General features: G+C 41.5%; 1 protein-coding gene across 1 annotated transcript in view; it reads left to right on the forward strand.

The window, feature by feature from the left end:
* The window catches only part of Slc1a3 (solute carrier family 1 member 3), a 78,186-nt gene extending 57,863 nt beyond the window's left edge, over positions 1 to 20,323 (forward strand). The window contains exons 4-10 of the mRNA XM_076857380.2: positions 2,784 to 2,988; positions 5,835 to 5,877; positions 8,644 to 8,936; positions 11,189 to 11,422; positions 11,961 to 12,155; positions 16,055 to 16,189; positions 18,017 to 20,323. Coding sequence (XP_076713495.1) covers positions 2,784 to 2,988; positions 5,835 to 5,877; positions 8,644 to 8,936; positions 11,189 to 11,422; positions 11,961 to 12,155; positions 16,055 to 16,189; positions 18,017 to 18,221 — 1,310 coding nt within the window. The 3' untranslated portion in view covers positions 18,222 to 20,323. The remainder of the gene's footprint in view (positions 1 to 2,783; positions 2,989 to 5,834; positions 5,878 to 8,643; positions 8,937 to 11,188; positions 11,423 to 11,960; positions 12,156 to 16,054; positions 16,190 to 18,016) is intronic.
* The last annotated feature ends 443 nt before the right edge of the window (positions 20,324 to 20,766 follow it).

Genomic DNA, 20,766 nt, shown 5'->3' on the forward strand with positions numbered 1-20,766 from the left:
ATTTAGTACTTTAACCTTGCCTCCAGACCCTCTGACATGTGCTTAGTTTCTGGCACTAAGCTTAGTCTCTCATATTTCACAAGGTTGGGGGAAAGGGAGTTCAGGTGAGGGAAAGGAAGCTCACTTGGGGTTTCCTCTTCCAGAGTTCTTTCTCCACTTTCCTGGTTCCCCAGTATTAAGGCCCTTGCATCCCTGCTGATGATGTATGGCCCTGTTCCTGATGGTCTTTTTAGTTTTACAAGCTGGAGCACCCCAGGAGCAAAGGTGTGCAAGTATCCTGTGTGGGACTCAGCCCCCTTTAGGACAAAGACCTTCATGGAGATACCCACCCCTGCTCTTCCTTAGCTAAAACAAGAGCCACTGTGGTCTTATTCTCTTTCAGACAGAAAGGGCCAACATGTAGAAGTAGGTGAGGCCTCTCAATTTACTCTTGGTTCTCCTTCTGTGCTCATGGCTAAGAGAATGCTTTGTGCTGGTTGTCTTCAGCTTTTTCAGGATAGAAAGTATGGAGAAAATACTTCAGTATTGGTTTTCATTTTTAAAAAATGTAAAACCTACACATTTTATTTCCTGGAGTTGATAGCCCAACAGCTGTGGATACTGGGATAACTTTCTCTGTCTACCTCCCCAGGGAGTTGGGGGGGAGACGGAACCTCTTTGTCTGCCACTTTGTTCTCCAGTGCCCTCTTGATCATTTAGCATTGTCTCTGATAGCTACAGGTCAAAACTAGTGACAGGAGCATCAGAGATGAGCAGGCATGAGAACGGAGCAGTGCCACAGAATGGGAGGAGGGAAAGAAAGCGTCTCAGAGGAAGAAAACTATGGCCCCGGTACCTCCTAGCAGAGATATCCGGCCTATTGTGCTTCCACCACTCCTGGGTCAGGAGGGAAAGAGCCAGAAGAATTGCAGGCTTCAGTGGTGACTGGTTCAGGCAATCATGGGAAGGATAAATTATCACAAGCACAGAAAGTCAAGATCTTTTCAAAGGATTCGGATCTGAGAATGGAAGTGGGGGGAGGGGACACCTCAGCTGAGAACAGATTAGCCCATTTATAATGTAGTTCATTACTGAAGTGGTGCCATCTCAATAACTAGACACTTAGCCCTGGGTTTCAAGAAAGTGGGCAAGGACAAAGGAGGTTATGTTCATGCACTAAAGCCAAGTTGGCCTCCTCATTTGTGGGAGCTGCATTTGGTTTTCTCAGGAGCAGAACATTCAGTAAATTTAGTTACATAAACTCTGAGTTCAAGTTTCTACTCCATTAAACTTGATTCTAAAACCTTAGTCTTAGGCTTAATTTTTTTAAAAAAAATCTGCTATATAGGTTCTTGTTAAAAACAAGAACCTACCAGATACTAAGTATATGCTTATTATGAAGATTACAGATTGTATGACCTGAATACAAATGGAATTGTAAATTGAAAGTCATGGCTTCATTTTTTTACCTTTATATCTTCAGTATCATTTTTTGACAAACCCAACCAGTTACCTGGCCATCATGGATTTTTTTTTTGTTTGTTCGTTTGTTTGTTTGTTTTAATGCTTCACATTGTTCTAAGTATGTTTATGTGGACATGGTCACTACCTAAATATTGAACCAACATTAGAATCTGATATCTATCATTTAAATGCATTTAAAATAATCTTTTAATACATTATGGAAACATAATTATAAATAGTAAAGAAAATAGTCTTTTTTAAAAAAAATTTAAAACCTACACATTTTATTTCCTAGAGTCTGATGAATTCTAATTGGAATAGGATATAATAGGATTTTAGTGTTACAGAGGAATTGGGGAGGATAAAGAAAGAAGAAAAGTAAGGAAGCGGCAAATGATATGGAAGAGCCCATATTAAAGACGATTTAGTCTTTTGAGAATTTTGTGTCCTTTCCAACTATTTTCCAGCCCAAAAAGCACTACTTTGTGTCCTACTAGCTAGTCCTACCCGGCCACCTTCAAAGTCATGCCTCTTTTTTAGCAAGATGAAAATTTCTCTCAAGTTGACTCTGAAGATGTCTTGAAAATGAGGGGAAGGGGTATTTTAACTCACAATGATGTATCCTAGACCTTCTGGGGCAAGGAGAGGAAAACAGGGCAGGAATGTGAAGAATGCCACCAAAATAATTTTTTTTTTAATTTGATGAGATGAGATGAACCAGCAGAGAAACTGGGTGAGAACTTTGACTTTAGGACAAATGTTTACCTAAAATGCAAATTGAAGATAGATCTACAGGTGATGGGAATATTAACTTCCGTGTTACATAAAATACACCATATAAAATATATATTCCCCAAAACATTAATAAAATAGTCACTCTTTGGAAAGAATCGAATGGCAGTTAGTCACTGTGAATCACCACATACTTGAAATTGAAGTAAATTTAGATTATCCTACTGGAAATTTTTATATTATTATTTCTCTATACATACACACACACTACTCACAACTCCTCCTGTAGGCTCCTCAACCAGTAGGAACCAGGGGAAGAAATGACTTGCACTCTCAAACCATCCGAGCAGGTTTTATTTGGCCAAGTGGAATCAACTCTTGGGGCAGAAAATGGGTGATCACATGTTCACTGATACTCAGCCATCCTACGGCTTTTCCCTTCCCTTTTTGTGATCCTCTGATTCCATGTGGGGCCAAGTTCTCCTACCACATACTGCCGGGTGGGACGAGTGAAGGGGAGTACAGAAGGAAATGTGGTTTCCATTGTCTTCCACTGCAGAATTCCTTCATCTGACTCCTGAAATTCTCCTTCTGTTTGCCTTCCCCAGGAATGGCGGCCCTAGATAGTAAGGCATCAGGGAAGATGGGCATGCGAGCTGTAGTCTATTACATGACGACCACCATCATTGCTGTGGTGATTGGCATAATCATTGTCATCATCATCCACCCTGGGAAGGGCACAAAGGAAAACATGCACAGAGAAGGCAAAATTGTACAAGTGACCGCTGCAGATGCCTTCCTGGATCTAATCAGGTACGTCCTTGCAGGCCCATCCTTTGGGGTATATGCTGACCACTAGCCTCCCTTATTTGGGGAAGAGAATCAAACCCTGAAAGAGGTGTCTTACTGAACCAGCCTTGCCAGGCTTGGAACAAAGCTCACGTCTTTACTTCTTTTTTTAACAGAAACTGAACTAAGAATCTAATATCTGAGCTCATATAAAAGATGTAAGATGAGTAGGGAGAAGGGATAGATTTTGAGAGCCCTGCTTTTAGGATTCAGAATCTTATCACTCAGTTCTCTCCACTGTGCAGTTCACCTTGGAATATTAGTAATTTACTTTCCAGAAGTCTTATTCTTTCAGGCTGGTTTTTAGGCTAATCATTGGACTTCTAACTTAGAACTAGTGATCTGTTTCGTTGTTCATTATACATTACAATATAGTTCCAGAAGGGACTTTAGAGATTGTCTGGTCAATGCCTTCCCAAGTTTTTCCTCTTTACTATTTATGAAGAAAGAATTTGGCAGATCAATAATAAAACATTAAAGGGTAGCTGATTATAAGCAAGTCTTAGCTAATACTCAAAGCAGACTTGGTAATAGTTCACCTTTCACAGAAAGGTAAAGCAAGCCAGAGGTTGATCCTAGTGCATTCCTGCTTTCTCTCACATACACCTGCCCTGTGATCAGTCAGGTCCTAGCAAGAAGCATACACTATACTCAAAAGGAACATTGAAGAGGGTTTGCAAAGTACAAGCAGGGTTAAGGGAACCTCCAAGGGATGCTGGGCACCAGAGGACTGATAGAAGCTGTTTTGTTACCATCCTGGCTATGAATAGACAAAGGAAGGGAGCTGTTACTGGAACCCAGAAAAAGCTGTAGCCCTGGGATGGGGGCCTCGGATTGAAGCTCTAGCTTATTTGAAGGAAAGGAGCTGCCACCAAATCCGTCAAAGAGAGAGCTAGGAGAATATATTCATGGGCCACTTTCTCTCTCTACCCTGTGACCTACCAGTGATTCCACTAGACACACCCAGTGGGCAACCAGAAGGCAAAAGAATCATTCTGCCATGGCCCAGTGACACAGAGAAGAATGGAGAATGGGTCTGGAAGGGCAGGTGGATGACTTCCCAGCAGAGGCCTCTACATCCCCCATCTGCTTTGCATTCCTCCACCAAGTAGCCTCATCCAAACTGTGTTCCCCAAATCTAACCTTCTCTTCCCTTCTTCACAATTCACCTGCGCAGTGGCTAGGTTGCCTGTCCTAGATACACACTCTGAAGGACTCCCTTTGATCATCTGAAGGAAGCTCCCCCAAGGGATTGATTTTGTATGTCATCTCAAGGAGCAGGTCTATGGCAGCTAGGGTCCAAAGAGATTTGGGGAATGAGGGTCTCCTAAGCAGCACCCCCCAATTCCCACTGTGGGTAACTTTGCACCATCTATATGTAAGCCCTGCGGACCCTTGAGGCCCATTCTTGAAAGCCCTTTTCAGGGAGTTAATCACAATGATCAGAAATTAACAAGCCACCCTATCATATTATTTCAAACCAAGTTGGCACCCAATAACTATGTTTTTATTTAGTTCATAAGGTTAATTAAAGCTTTTCACTGTGTTTCCATGAACTTGACCCCAGGTAGTTTGGATCAGAGGTATTTTATCACACTCTCTTTTCCTGTAATTTCTACCTTGATTTGCAGAGTTGGCTCTTGCAATCCCCAATATGGTTAGTCCATCAGAGCACTGTGAATTCCTGGCCCCTTTTGCCTTAGTGACAAGTGTATGAATATCCAGCCTCCACCCAGTCACTTGGCTTGAGCCTTTATCCTGGCATCTCGTCTACACAAACTTCTATCAAGGTTATAGAAGCAAATACAAGGAGCAGAGATATGAAGGGAAAGGAAACAAGTTTATAACCCAATGTAGGGTTCTGATACATACAACTTCTGGAACCTTATATATATATATATATATATATATATATATATATATATATATATATATATATATATATATATATTGTCAATGGACCTTTATTTTATTTATTTATTTATATGTGGTACTGAGAATTGAACCCAGTGCCTCACACATGCTAGGCAAGCGCTGTACCACTGAGCTACAACCCCAGCCCCAAGTTTTGGAATCTTGAGCCCATCTAACTGCCTGGGTCATGTTTCCTGCCAATGAGGGTCTAATCTAATCTCCTCTTTAACAGATGAGTCAGCTAGGACACAAATGGGTGCCATGCCTTGTCCAGTGTCACACTGGGTAGCCAGAATGTTGCCCCTCCCTAACAGTGAACTCAAACAACTGCTCTGACAGTCTCTGAGAAAGTGACAAACCCTGCCACATAAGCCTCAAGTTCGGATTTTGTGCACCATCTTCCATTGACCACCAAAGAGCCTCCAGGGATTCATTGCCAATGTTCCATCCCCCAATAGCCTTTGAGAGGATTTTTTGGAGAACAAAATTTCACAGTCCAACCATTAACTTTGGATTCAGAGCTAGACACATGGAACAATAACCCAAATAACCACTACTAAATAATACCTCAGTCAGCGATGCTGCTAATGATTAAAGGTTTTCCATTCTCATTTTGATTCTTCCCTGGAGCAGGGTTTTGATGGCATAGTGGCTGAACAAAGAATCCCAATAGCTGACAGTCAAGGTGAATGTGGTACTTCCTGAAAAATATGAATTACATGGGCCCCTCTTAGGGATAACCATATGCTTCATTTCAAGTCATAAAATTCACCAAAATTTCTCTTTCTTCATTTGCTGCATGGTTCAATGAAATCTCTACCTTCAACACAATGAAACTATCTAAGGAGCAAACTTCCTATGGGAAATTTTTCAATTGCTTGCTATTTTCTTTGCAGGAATATGTTCCCTCCAAATCTGGTGGAAGCCTGCTTTAAACAGGTAAACACTCTATAGCCACTAATTCACCCTTGAAATTCCTCTTTGGCATACCATACCAGGTGGGACCCTCTATTCCCCAAACCTCATTTCTCCATAATAAGAAAATTTCTCTTGCCAACCAGATGGAAAGCACCAGTGTTTTCTAGAAAATCTGGGCCAAGAAATGGTTCTTACCTTGTATTTGAAGTCTTGCACTGTGTGTCTACACACAGATAGCACATTGAGTCCTTATTATTGTTAAGAGGGCTAATCAAGTGGCCCCTTTCCTTTCCCTGTCCCACATCTCCCATATGTGAAAGTCCATGAAGCAAAGCAAACTCCAATATAAACTGCATTAATAGCTTGCTTTAAAGATTAAAGAGACTACTGTAGTTTCTGGGTTTGATTTTAAAATCATTGGACTATTTATCACTACTAAAGACCTTAGGGATTCTAAAACAGAACCATATCAGAAAGGACTGGTATCATTTTTTGAATGCCTGCTGTATGCCAAGTACTAATGTTATATTTAGCCCTCATGAAAATATGGTGAGTATCTCTGTCTTCCTTTTACTGAAGAGGCCACTCTTTTATAAATAACAATGGAGGGGCGGGGGTTGTATAACATTCACCAGTTCCCACAGGTAATAAATGGCAGACACAGAATTCAGATCCATTGTGATGATAACAGTTATCTTCCTGATATTCCATTCTGTTTCCTAAAAAGCAGTATTTGAGGTGATCAGACACCTACCTGAAGGCTGTAGTGAGATTCTGTTCCTTCTAGCCTCACATCCAAGCAACTCTTAGTCTTCTGCATTGTAGATATTGATACATTTTACTACTAGGGAATAAAAATCAGAAAAGCTCATTTTAAGCTCACTTGACTATAAAAGCTTTGTTGCTCAAAATATGAAAAGGGAAACAGACATTCTGGATTAAATAATAGTTGCAAACACTTCTCCAGATGGTGTCAATTCACCTCTGTTGTAATTCCCTAACCTTTCTGCTTGAGATCTATAAAACCAGCAAAACAAAACCCTGACCTCATGGAGAACTAAGTTTTACACATTTAAGTTCCCCTTTGTTTTTTTCCCTTTTAAAATTTTTATCGAGACCATTTTTAATAGGTCATGCATGCACACACTTGCAAATTTTCAACAGAATCCTTCCTTTAAAAAAAAAAAAATAGAGAGAGGCCAAAAATCCAACTTTCTTTGTTCAAAAGCAACTATAACCATAAATAACAAACCTCTTTCAATACAACCAGCCAACCCTAGCACCACGGGGCTGACTATTCTAGTTAGTCAGCTGGCACTGGGTGATATCAAAATGCTGATTTCCAGATCTTTCAGATGGGAAAAGTGCTGATTCATGAACATTTATTGTATTTGGTTTGGAATTGCATTTACAGGATTTTGAAGGGGAAGCAAATATATCTTCCCAGATCTATTTGGCTTAGACCAGAATGCAAATGAGGTCACAGTTTCTGAGTAGGCTGCAAACTGTGTCTAAGGAGAAAGAGTTGGAATCATAGAAAAAGCTGATCAGAATTGAAAATCTACCATGGACAATCTGTAAAATGCATAAGCACCCAACAGTGTGAAGATATTTGAGAGTTGGCTAGAACAGGATGTCCTTTGTTGCTTGAAACTCCCAGCAGTACCACGGGTTGTTCAGGGATGCATCCCCAGAATTGACAGCAGCCATGTCCTTTTTTGGGAATAATGGTTTCCCAATGGACCAGAAAGTCTCCCACATACTTTTGACAAAGAAATGGCCAAGCACTTCCTGTCTGGTCACGCTTCCTCTAGGCTCTCAACATTCATGTGTTATTACTCTTACTGATGCTTTGCTACCATCACTGTCAAGGCCAGGAATCTCACTCTCATTAATATCATAGAAGGTTGGGCTTCATTATTTCATGTGGTCACAGCAATGTTGTCAGCATCCCAGCTGGCACATTTATGTTGAAGCTATCCAGGAAAGGCCATCTCTTGAGTCAGAAGAGAAATACCACCATGAACTTGGAGACCCAGACTGGAAGATTACGACACCAACTATTCACCAGGCACCTCTTCTTAAGAACTGATAATATCAGGAATTATTTAAACAGTGGTGTTTTTAGATTTTTCATTTTTAATGTCCACTGAAATCCCCAGCTGAGTCTAATTCCTGAAAGGCTTTGTCACTGAGCCAACCTTAGCATAGTTCTTTAAAATTTACAAAATGTTCTCATATGTTATGATTCATTTGACCATTGCAACAGCCCTGTGAGGTAGAACCAGCACAGTTATCCCTGTTTGACAGCTGTGGGATAGGAGAGAAAAGGTGTTAGGTGATTTGTTCATGGTCCCATAGCACGATCCCCACAGGAAGTAAAAGGACTATTGTGAATATTTGGGTTTTATGGCTTTTTAAAATCCCATTATTGTCTTTTTATTAGGGTTTCAAAAGAAAGCAAAAGCACATGTGTGTGTTTGGTTCAATATATTTACCCAGTTATCTCTTTTATGTCATGATTTTTTTATGTATTTGAGTGTGTGTTATGATTTATGTGTATTTGTTTGTGTGCACATGTGTGCATGTGGGTTGAGGAATAGGGGTTTGCCACATAGAGAGGCGATAGATGGATGCATAGATATAGGCATAGATAATAAGGTACTTTCTATAACATTATGTTCTTAAAATAAAGCAATGTATATCATCATAGAAAATTTGAACAGAAATTATTAAAAAAAATGAAAATCTCTTTTAATTCGTGTTGTGTTTTTTTTATTTTTTAAGTTTAAAACCAACTATGAGAAGAGAAGTTTTAAAGTGCCCATTCAGTCCAACGAAAGCCTCGTGAGTGCCGTGATAAACAATGTGTCAGAGGCCATGGAGACCCTTTCCCGGATCACAGAGGAGATGGTCCCAGTTCCGGGATCTGTGAATGGGGTCAATGCCCTGGGGCTAGTTGTCTTCTCCATGTGTTTCGGTTTTGTGATTGGAAACATGAAGGAACAGGGGCAAGCCCTGAAAGACTTCTTTGATTCTCTTAACGAAGCCATCATGAGATTGGTAGCAGTGATAATGTGGTATGTATTTCCCTTTGCTGTAAAGCTATATACAAGATGCTTATTGCCATCAACATGTGTTCTGTACTGCAGAAGATGCTACCAGGCCGGATGGCCAATTGCAATTGATCTCACTCTAGTAAGCACAAGAAAAGTAATGCATTTCTGGGCCCATAGAGGCCTAAAACCTATCTGCAAGTCTCTCTTAATAAGTTTACTTCCTTGTTTTCAAAAGGTGATACCCTAGTGTTTATGGAATCCCATTCCTCTTTCCTCATTTTCCATCTATTCATTTATTCATTTCAGACATATTTATTGAGTATCTATATATCACAAGCATGGAATGCCAGGCGTTGTGGATACAGCAATGAAGAGAACCTAGGAGGATGTCCTGGATCTTGTCATGCTTTTAAGAGAGACAAACAACAAATATGCAAATAAATTAACCATATGCTTTAGTCACAAGTGCTGTGAAAAACTTACATAAGACAGCAGGTGCCTGGGAGAAGGCATGAAATTGCCTTGGAGGGTATAGAAAGGCTTCTGGGGTGACATTGTTTTCTAAGACATGGATGACCTAGAGAAAACAGTCACGCAGTGGCAGGAGAAGAGCATCCCAGTAGAGGGAAGGGCACACAGAGGCCCCAGATCATCAGAAAAATCGAGGTCTTCTCTGTACATTTGAGCCTCAAGAAACATACACGGCAGATCTGCCGTAATGTGTAGAAGGACTCGGGAAGAATCATGGGACACTGGGACACAACAACAAGACTTCCTTTAATGAATCCAAGAGCAGAAGACAAAAGGAAAGACTGAATCCAAAATGGAACATTGACCTTGGGAAGTAAACTTTGCCCAGCAGGGAGAGAATCCTCTGCTTGGTTTAGGCCTCTTGTGGGGGCTGCTAATCTTTTATCCTGTATTTTTAACATCTAGACTCCTCCTTAGCACCTGAGGCAGGAAGGCATCTATTTGCTAAGAAAAGCACTCACTCACCAACATGATTAAAAATGTCCTTTGTCTTTAATACCACCAATGCCCAGAGAAATCCACTTTTTAGAAGTTTGCACAAGATGGATATGAACTTGTGCACAAAGACGGGTCAGAATGTGGTCTCCACAGGAGCCTCCGATTGGAAGACTCCTTTGAAATCCTGACAGGGTTGAAAGTGGACATTTATCTTCATATTATTAAAATGCCTCCACCTTTCACCTCTTGTATGAAAGAAGCCCTTTCAAGGTCACTGAATGAACCTCACATGCAGCTTTTCTAGCTGTATGTTTGACTACACATTCAACATTGAGTTATTGCATTTCTGAAAACAGGTACTCCTGTGATTTCCTGGCCTGTATTTTTAAAGGACATTTGAAAGAAGCATTGTGCTTTTCAGTTTGCAATAAGTCTTCCGCAGTTCCCAGCAGACCTTTCTCCTTAAGGGTGATTGGCTTCTCTGTTTTTAGTAACGTGAGTTTACATCATACAAACGGAGTTGGAAACCGGGCAGTGGGGCCTTTGAGCAACCAGGGTTATTTCAGTGCCACAAGTCATTTTGTGGTCAGTTGTTTTTTTCTCTCATCATCTGCAGCGGAAAGCTCACAAATGGCAGTAACAGCCTGTGGGTAATAGTTACTTACTCAGAACACCTACAAGCTGATTGTGGTGGTACACACATACACCTTATTAATTTTAATAGTTCTGAAATTATTTAATGGTCTCCTATTTATGGTACTAGTTTTTTTGCCATTTGCGCTATAACACAAAATTTTCTCTTAAGTTTACTTAAGTAAAAAGATGATTTGAAGAAAAATCTTAAGTAATATTCTAAGTAGCATGTAAATTTGGAAAAAAAAAATCATCAAGGTCCTGGAATAAAGGGCTAAAAGCAAATCTGAAATACCAGCATGGTATTGTGTGACTCTTGCCTTACCTTGGGGTGCAGGTTATGATGTGAAAAATGCTTCAAAGTCTGGATCTAAGTACAGTGGGTTGTGGCAGTCCTGGCACTTAGCAGAGGTTGGGGGCAAGGGGAATGGGTGGCATCTGAAGACCAGGTACAGTATAAGGAGAAATGCTGAACAATTCTAAGTGAGAGGAAAGACTGATTCAGCAGTATTCAGGGGAATTTATAACTAAAAAAGAAAAGAAAGAAACTCACTTTCTACAAAGTCCTAATAACATCCTGGGAGAAAAGTTTGGAAATCCACCCTCTTTCCCTCTGTCTGACCACTTGTTGGAAACTAGACTTCCAGGTGTCTTCTGTCGCTTCCCCCCAGGTACGCCCCCCTGGGTATCCTCTTCCTGATCGCAGGGAAGATTGTGGAGATGGAAGACATGGGGGTGATCGGGGGGCAGCTGGCCATGTATACGGTGACGGTCATCGTCGGCCTGCTCATTCATGCCGTCATCGTCCTGCCCCTCCTCTACTTCCTGGTCACCCGGAAGAACCCTTGGGTTTTCATTGGAGGCTTGCTGCAGGCACTCATCACAGCTCTGGGAACCTCTTCAAGGTGCGTGGCTTACCCCTCTGAGAAAAGTGTCTGAAACTTTACCTTGAACCTGTGCCCCTCGGGTCGCAGGCAGGTGGAGGCATTTTGTTCTGGGTTTTAAACTGCAGGAACAATAAATAGGCCTTTTCACGTCCGATGCTGATCGAATCCATTTGGGATTCAGGGACTAGCTAGCTATATATACTTTGGGAGGGGAACAAGATGGAAGTCAACTTTCCTTTCCTCTTTATAGTCATCCCCTTCTCCAGTTGACATCTGCCTAAGAGAGAAATGGCAGAATGACCAGGCACAGGCTGCTGGGAAGGGGGATAATCAGAAGTGATATTGCAGAGGAACCCAGAAGCAGGAGAGCTGCCAAGTGATCCCATGAGGGGCCACACTGTTCCTAACCTCTCTCCCTTATTTACACAAGTGCTGACTTAGTTCCCTTCAAGTTAGGACATGGGAGAGGAAGGAACTGTCTGTCCAAAAGACCAAACACAGACTTACTCAGAAGTACCAGAACCCTCAGCTGACATGCTCTTTGTCCTGTTCTCAGTTCTGCCACCCTGCCCATCACCTTCAAGTGCCTGGAAGAGAACAATGGTGTGGACAAACGCATCACCAGATTCGTGCTCCCTGTGGGGGCCACCATTAACATGGATGGGACCGCCCTCTATGAAGCTTTGGCTGCTATTTTCATCGCTCAAGTTAACAACTTTGACCTGAACTTTGGACAGATTATTACTATCAGGTACAGGGAGAGTTCTACACAACATATTCTTTGAGAATGACTTTACCAAGTGTGTTGACTTTGTGTTGCTATGAGCAAACACCTGACGAGAACAACTTAGAGAGGAAAAAGTTTATTTTGGCTCACAGTTTCAGAGGTTTAGTCAGTGGTCATCCAAATTCATTGGTCTGGGCTCAAGATGAGGTGCAACATTATGATGGAAATGTGTGGTGGAAGACTGCTGCTCACCTTATGGCAGCTGGGAAGCAGAGAGACAGAGCAGGAAGAAGGGGCTACAGGACAGATGAACCATTCCAGGGCCCACCCCCAGTGACCCATCTCCTCTAGCCACACCTCACCTACCTGCAGTTACCACCTCCTCTCTTCAAACTGAGATGAACTGATGAAGTTACAACTCTCACAATCCAATCATTTCATCTCCAGACATTCCTACATTAACACAGGAATTTGGGGAGTACACTTCATATGCAAGTCATAACACCAAGCCAGATGTGGTGACACATCCCTGTAATTCCAACTACTCTGAAAGCTAAGGCAGGAAGATCACAAGTTCAAGGCCAACCTGGGAACTAAGACCCTATCTCAAAATGAGAAATATTACAAAAGGGCTGGGGATGTAACTCAGTGGTAAAGCACCCCTCCACTCCAGGTAAACACCACTGAATAAATCCCCTGTACCAAAAAGCAAAACCAAAACAAACAAAAAGAAGGACTTTAGCAGATGACAAGGTGATGAAGGTTGGTTGAGGAAACCGGTTGGGAAGAAGATCCCACATGTACCGGAGGTTGGAGATTGGAAGACTAGTTTTGTTTTTAGATTTAGGTATCTTATTAGCTTTTTATTACAGATATGTACCCTCATTAATAACAAAGTAAATAGTATAGAAGTATAGAAAGTAAAAAGTAAAGCATATACCCACCACCATATCATTCCACGTCTTTCTGTAAATAACCATTATTCATGTTCAGCTTGAAAAGAACTTTTTCTTTGCATAGACACACTCACACTTCTTTTTTATAATTAATCATATCACATATACTGTGTGCCCCTTGATTGGTTTGTTTATCAATATGCCATTTATAAATGTATCTAGCTCATTCTTTTTAATGTCTATGGAAGACATAGTATGGATATTTCTCTTTTTTAAAAGTCTCAAATTTTCTTCAGCTTTAAAAAGCATTAATGTGTTAGTTATTATAGTCAATATTGGAAAATGAAAAATACACCTGTAAAACTGGATTGGTGTTTTTCTCTGGGGTTAGTTTTCAGGTCGTATAAAATAGATGATAGATGATGCTGATACGTAAGATTGAGAATTTTATTTTTGTGGAGAATATTTTTAACTATTATATTTGAGTTGTCTCGTGAAAGGAAATTTTCTTTCCATACCTTCCCCAATCTTGGTTTCCTTCCACAGAGGCAACCACTGTAACTTTCCAGTTTCCCCTGCACCCTTCCAGAGACAGCCCATGCTTCTCTGTGTGTATATGCAAATACTACTCTCTCCCACTTTGGCCTACTGGAAGTTACTAGGCAGAAGGGATTTATAAATCAAATGGCAACAGGGGGCTTTAAACCTCCTAATCCAAGTTGGCTTCTGCTGTTCATTGTTATGGAGTTTGGCTTTAATTATTATTAACGATATGTTTGAAGATCAAAATAGGTCAGCTTTTTGCTTTCCCTTTCATAGCTTTTTATTATGAAAGTTGCCCTACTATAGAAAAGTCAAGACAAGCATCCTTTACCTAGATCTAAAAATTGTTTTTAGACACTTTGCTGCTTGTAAGAGTTTTGTGACATTTTGTAACATTTTGCTTCTTCTCTCTCTCCACCATGATAATATTTCACCTGTATATCATTTGTCATATATATCCTAACTTGGAACTATTGAACTAAAAATAAGGATATTCTTCTACCTCACCACTGTAGTAAGAATCTTAAAAGTACTTCCTGAATACCCAGTCTAGCTTCAGATTTCCCCAGTTGCCTTTTATAGCTTTTTTCTCCCAGACCAAGATTAAATACAGATTTATGCCTTGCATCTGGTTTTATGTTCTCTTTTAATCTATATCAGTAACCCCACGTTTGTGTTACGTTTATTTAAAAATGTTATGTTAGACTCTGTATAAATGTTTATGCCATTAGAGAAGAATTGTTGTAGGGTGAATTGGAAATAAAAAGAGGCCACCAGAGGTCAATGACTGACCTTGGTGTTCTGGGAGCCCCAGGCCCAGTCTAGCTACACTGAGGGTAGCAGATCAGCATCTCAACGTACCTTAACCCACTGTGTTAGTCAGTATTTCATCACTGTGACAAAATAGCTAAGAAAATCAACCTCAGGGAGGAAAGATTTATTCTGGCTCAGGGTTTCAGGGTTTCAGTTCACGGTCACTGGCTCCATTATTTCTGGTCCTGTTGAGGCAGAACATCATGGTGGGGAGGGTGTGGAATAGCAAAGCTGCTCACCTTATGGCAGCAGGAGAGCAGAGAAAGTGGCTGGGGAAAAAATACACCCTTCCAGGACATGTCCCCAGTGACTTGCTTCCACCCACTAGACCCTACCCTATGTGATTTCCACCACCTCCCAATGATGACTTCAGCTTAGGAATCCACTAATGGATGAACACACTGATGAGATCAGAGCCTGTGATCCTATCACCTCCTGAAGGCCCCGTTTCTAAACATTGCAGCACTAGGGACCAGGCCTTCAGCGCATGAGCCTTTGGGAATAACCATAGATCCAAACCATAACACTTATTCTTGAATTCTAGATCCAAACCATAATACCTATTCTTGAATATACCTTGGCCTGTTGGTTAAATAGTTCCAAGTTAGGAAAAAAAGGTTCAATTGCATGTGTTAGAGTTAAAAATAATGACAACAGTACCAGTGACTTAAACAAGACAGAAATGCATTTCTCTTTCAGCTTGCTCCACAAAACCCTTATGGCTGGTAGGTGTTCTACAGAGTAAGGAACCAAGGCTTGGTGCCAAAGTACTTAGGGTATTACCCTTGTCTAGGTGGTCTAGGACGGCTCATCTCCACCTCCAAATTTTAACCAGTGGGAAGTGGGGAAGTAGCCCAGCCTCTAAGTTGATCCATCATTTCCACTTGGCCTCAGGTCCATGGGAGGCTGGAAGTGTAGTCTTCATTCTGGTTGTCCATAAACCAGCCAAAACATCTAGAACCGTAGAAAGGAGACAGTACAGGGAACCGTGATTATTTTCTGCCACAGTCTTATTACTATATTACTACCATTTTAGATATAAGGTAATGTTTACTATATTATCACATTCTCACATCACTCTTCAAATAGACATTTGACAGACTGAGTCTCAGACAGGTAACACACTTGGCAGGTTCACACTGACACCACACACAAGAAAAGTACAGTGCTACAGAACTTAGTTCACCACCCACTTTGCTTTTGAATTGGTAAATTTCATCTTCTTTCTGACCACATTAATCATTCAAGTTCACTCTTTGAACACCCCTCCACTTGGGTTGGGGACTTATTAGTACCAAATTAGTACTATAATTCTATAGCATTTTCTACCTTACAAACTCTTGTAAGGACATGAAAAAGAACATAGCCACATTTAAAACGTTTAAAAATGGCTGTAATAGTAGGACCAGCTTCAGGGGGGTTGTTGTGAGGACAAATGAGATAAGCCATCTTAGCATATGGCGACACATGGCCAGCACATGATAAATGTCGGTATGATCATTAGCTTATTGACTCTTTTTAGACACATTTCCATTTTTCTGAAGCATATCCTCGGCTTTAACATGACAAATCATGCACTGGCACCATGAGTTTTACAGGGTACTCTCGACTGAGAGAGATTTGTAAAAAAAAAAAAAAAAATGTTTTCTGTTTCAATTTTTCTTTCTACAGCATCACAGCCACAGCTGCGAGCATTGGGGCGGCTGGGATTCCTCAGGCTGGCCTGGTCACGATGGTCATTGTGCTGACATCTGTGGGCCTGCCCACTGACGACATCACGCTCATCATCGCAGTGGACTGGTTCCTGTGAGTACCTGTCCACTGAGTTCCAGGTCATGTTGCAGGGCCCCCCCACCACCACCACCACCACCATTCTTTGAGGGTGCTAAGTAGCTTGGCACACCTGTCAAAAGAACTCGGAGGAAGGGGGCAGTTTGGCCTGGAATCAAACTGAACTCATTGCCTGATCCCGGGCTGTGATCTGGACACCAAGCCAAGATGCCATGTGCACTGACTCCCCTATCAGACTGTGGGGCGCATCTGGCTGCTGTGCTTCTCACTCCATAAAGTCATTCAGAGTTGGGAAACCTGCTGTTTGCAAAGCCAACATAAATCAGCAAGGCCCTTTCTGAATTGCACAACACGTCCTCACAGTGACTGGAACAAAACTGCAGGCCCCACACACTGGTTCAGGCCCTTCCTCCTTGTGCTTTCCATTCCAATGGTGTAATATAATGCAGCTGTCCCCATCTGAGTCCCCCAAAACAAGGGGTGGCCATGAAGATAGTGGGAAATGGAACTAGTGTCACTTCATGGGATTGATTTTGGTTTCTGGGGAAAGTTCCAAGCAATGTACCCTCCATAACCCTCAGACCCTAACCACCAGGGCCCATCCCTGTGCCCTCTTCCTTACCCTTCCAGCTTACTTCTCTGCCCCTTGTGGCTCATAAGTCCCCTTCCATTTTTGAAAAATTTGTCCTTGGAATACCCAAAGTGAATACCTATAAGAACACAGAGGAGTTCTAGAGTGAAAAAATGCTGAATTCACTAGTTCCTTAGTCACTTGGATCATGTCCTGGCCCTGTCTGGCAGGCTACCCAAACACCCTCGTCTCCATCTCTGTAAAACATGGTGCTCATGTCCTCCACCTCCTTCTGATCCTGGGAGGACTGGTGCATAGGAAGCCTGCAGCCTGACTCTGGCTTTTGGTCAGCACTCAGTCACTCCAGCACTTTTGTAGCATGAGGCTACTGTGCTCAGAGTTTCTTAACTTTACACTTGAAACTTTTTGAGTTAAAAAAAAAAACAAAAAACTTTTTATCTAAGTGGGCTCTCTCTTATCATTTTAGAACAACTTAAAAATTTTTAAATTCACTTGAAAGTTATGATACTATGTACTAATATAAATAATATTGCTTTGTGAGAAACAACTATTTGCAACCCAAAAATTTAGTGGGAAGAAGGGCCTATTTTTACATCTTGTAAGTCTCCTTAATGTCTTATTACGAGACAGCTGGAGTCATCCCAACTGCTTCTGCCCCCAGCGTGTTTTGACATCACGTGGCAGGTAGTCTGTAAAACCCCACTACGCGTTCATGAGAATGTGAGAGTGAAAGAGACAAGTGACATTCTGGTGTTGTTATAGAATACTTTTGACCTCGGGGACCCCCAGGGGTCTCAGGGCCACATTTTGAGAACTGCTGGCATAATGGAAGGTAAATCAGAGGAAAGAGAAATTTTAAATAAAAGGAGAAAGAGAGAGGCTGGGATTGTGGCTCAGTGGTAGAGCACTTGCCTAGCATGAGTGAGGACCTGGGTTCGATCCTCAGGACCACATTAAAAAAATGAAGAAGAAACAAATAAAAAGTTATTTTTAAAAAGGAGAAAGAGAGGGGTTCTTCCCCACTGCTGAGACTGTAGCCATAGCCAGCTAGTCACTGGACACTGATGGTCTATGTGTTTTTACAACTTTTATAGCTACTATGTCCAGAATGTGACCGTGCAGTTGGTAGACACGCCCCCTGGATTTTAAGAGAGGCTTTCTGTAGACTTCCCAGGAGAGTTCCCAGTAGAAGTTGAGATCTCGTGGTGCTCACAGGAGCCTCCTTTCCTTCCTTCCCCCTCCACCCACAGGGACCGCCTCCGGACCACCACCAATGTGCTGGGTGACTCCCTGGGAGCTGGAATTGTTGAACACTTGTCAAGACATGAGCTGAAGAACCAAGATGTTGAAATGGGTAACTCAGTGATCGAAGAGAATGAAATGAAGAAACCATACCAGCTGATTGCCCAGGACAATGACACTGAGAAACCCATCGACAGTGAAAGCAAGATGTAGATTAACACCGAGAAATGCTGTCTTGAGCATCAGGTGTTTGCAAACTGTTAAGAACCATGTCCATCTCATCATAGCTCATTGTCTCCGGTGAGCGCTTTCCCTCCTTTCTCCTCCCTACTCTGCTAGGATTGGAAAATATTCATCCAAAAATAAGGGAGGATTTTGCAGTGCCCAAATGAATAATTTTCATTTTCATCCCATACTTGAAAATTTAAAATAATTTCATATTTGTCTTCCCTAATAAGGTACTGGGATCAAAAACAGTCTTGATCAGATCTTACCAAGGAATGTGGCACACCATCCTATAAATGTGATTGTCCTATAAGTACCCTAATAAGGTACTGGGGTCAAACAAAGAGTGAGCTAAAATCATTTTAAGTCAACTTGCAAATTTTAAAAAACGTTTTGACTTCTAGTCTCAAAATGTTAACAACTTGATGAGCAGCAGTCAGTTGTGGCTTGGACAGTGGAAGGGCTTTTCCCCTTTCTCTTCTGACTTGCATCCTCACTTTAGTAGTAGCAGGACAACCTACATCACACAGAGCACAGCTGTGAGGAGGGACAGAAAGTGAAGCTGCTGTGTGGCCTTGAGCAAGTCACAGCTCATCTCTAGGGCCAAGTGTCCTCACCTAGAAAATAGGTGACTCCCCTAGATGCCTTTACAGTTCCTCCAGCCCTCACCTCCTGTGACATCATGGAAGAACCTGACTTCTATTTCCCCTTGGAATATCCTGCACCAGGTTCCATTCCATGGAGCATGGAACTCTCAGAAAGGACACTTAGTGGGAGAGAACATTTCTATGTAGGATAAGGATGCGTGTGGTTCACCCAGTCCTTTGTCCAAGATGTCAGTTACACAAGTCACTAGGTAGGAGGCCATTCCAGGAGTAGGATTATTCATGAAACCATTTGCCTAGTTCTTTCCAACAGAGGAAGTATCCCTTCTCTTCTACTCTTCCCAAACAGAAGGGACTCCACTGGAAAGGATGTCTCCCACCACAGAACAGACTCTTAGAAAATAAACAGAAGAGTAGTTACTAGCAACAGTGTTCTTGTGGTCTTACTATGGAACACTAAAGAGCTAGGAAAGGACAGAACATGGTTGACACTATATAAAGAGGATTTTTAACACACCAAGAGTATAGTTTCCTTTTCGGAAGAACAAAGAAGAAGAGCTTCATTTTGATATTTTTGTTTTGTTTTGTTTTTTGCCTGAAACATTTTTTTCTCTTCAGTTCCAAATCATTTCCCAAAGAAGGGTATACACACACACACACACAAAAAGTGACTTCTTACAAATATTAAAGAAGTCAAATGAGCTCATTAGTGTGGGTCCATGAGCTGGGTGGTCTCTCATCTGAAAATTTTAATCAGAAGTTTTTAGCAGTGGGTAAGCAAGATAATTCTTTGTGTTGGGATTGCACTTGCCAAATCATTCAAAGCTTTCCCCTTGGAGTGGGGTTTGCTTTAGTTTTGTTTGTGTCCCTAGGAGAGACGGTAGAAGATGAATCGGTGTGAATAATGTCGATGAGGTCGCAAGAAAAGGGAGCAGGAGCTTTAGTTTCTGGCAAGGCAGCTCCCAGGTTTAGAGGAGATTAATTTTTACCCCCTAAGGAATCTCCAGTCAAAGACACTCAGTGGGAGCTGTCAGACAGTACCAGCTGTGTTTGAGTTTCCGACAGAAAATGATGAAGAATGGACTTAATTACGCTAACCAACAGAAAATCTAGACATACATCCTCTGATATACAATTAGAGATTTTTATAGAGACCCCAAGCATTCTGCACATATAAAAGTTAACATTAGGCTGTGGTGGAGTAAAGCATTTAATGTCAAGGTTCTATTTGAAAAATACACTACAAAAGTTAATGTACACGGCTGTCATCTTATGACACTAGTAGAGCAAAAATTAATCACGTCAGATTAATTCTGTTATACCGTGTGATGTTTTTTATACTAACCATTTCTTATGAAAGCAGGTCCCCTAGAGTGATTCTCTTGCCAGCCCATCACAGGCTCTGCATATCCATGCACCCGGTATGGAATGGGAAGCATGACTTTGTAGGAGTATTTTCAATAAAGAAAAAATAGTTTTACATTAGTATCTTTGCATGTTGTTGTCATTCTTTTCCCCAAAGGAAAATTAACTTTCCACTCATGAAACTTGTTGTGAGCTCAGTGGGTGCTGGGTATGGATGCCACATGGTGAAATCTTGATGGGAAACAGCCAAGGAGACAACCACAAGGAAATGAGCAAGAACAGGTTCTCCTGCTCACCTCCTAAAGTGGGAGGTGGAAACGAGAGGAGGTAAAGGGAACGCTTTGCTGTAACATCCTGCACTTACTTGTCCAGGTCAGATTCAGATTTCTCAGATAAATGGAATTATTTCCATGTTAGGATTAGAAAAGTGTAATGCCACCGTGGAGCTCTTCCCAAAAAGTGATATCCTGCTCAGCCTTCAACTTAGGGAGATCCATCTCTCTGATTTCTAGTACCATTTGTGAAAAGAACTAAGTAAAAATCTGAAGGGGTGTTTGAAACAG

Source organism: Callospermophilus lateralis, chromosome 5 (genome assembly GCF_048772815.1).
Source record: "Callospermophilus lateralis isolate mCalLat2 chromosome 5, mCalLat2.hap1, whole genome shotgun sequence".
Lineage (NCBI taxonomy): Eukaryota > Metazoa > Chordata > Mammalia > Rodentia > Sciuridae > Callospermophilus > Callospermophilus lateralis.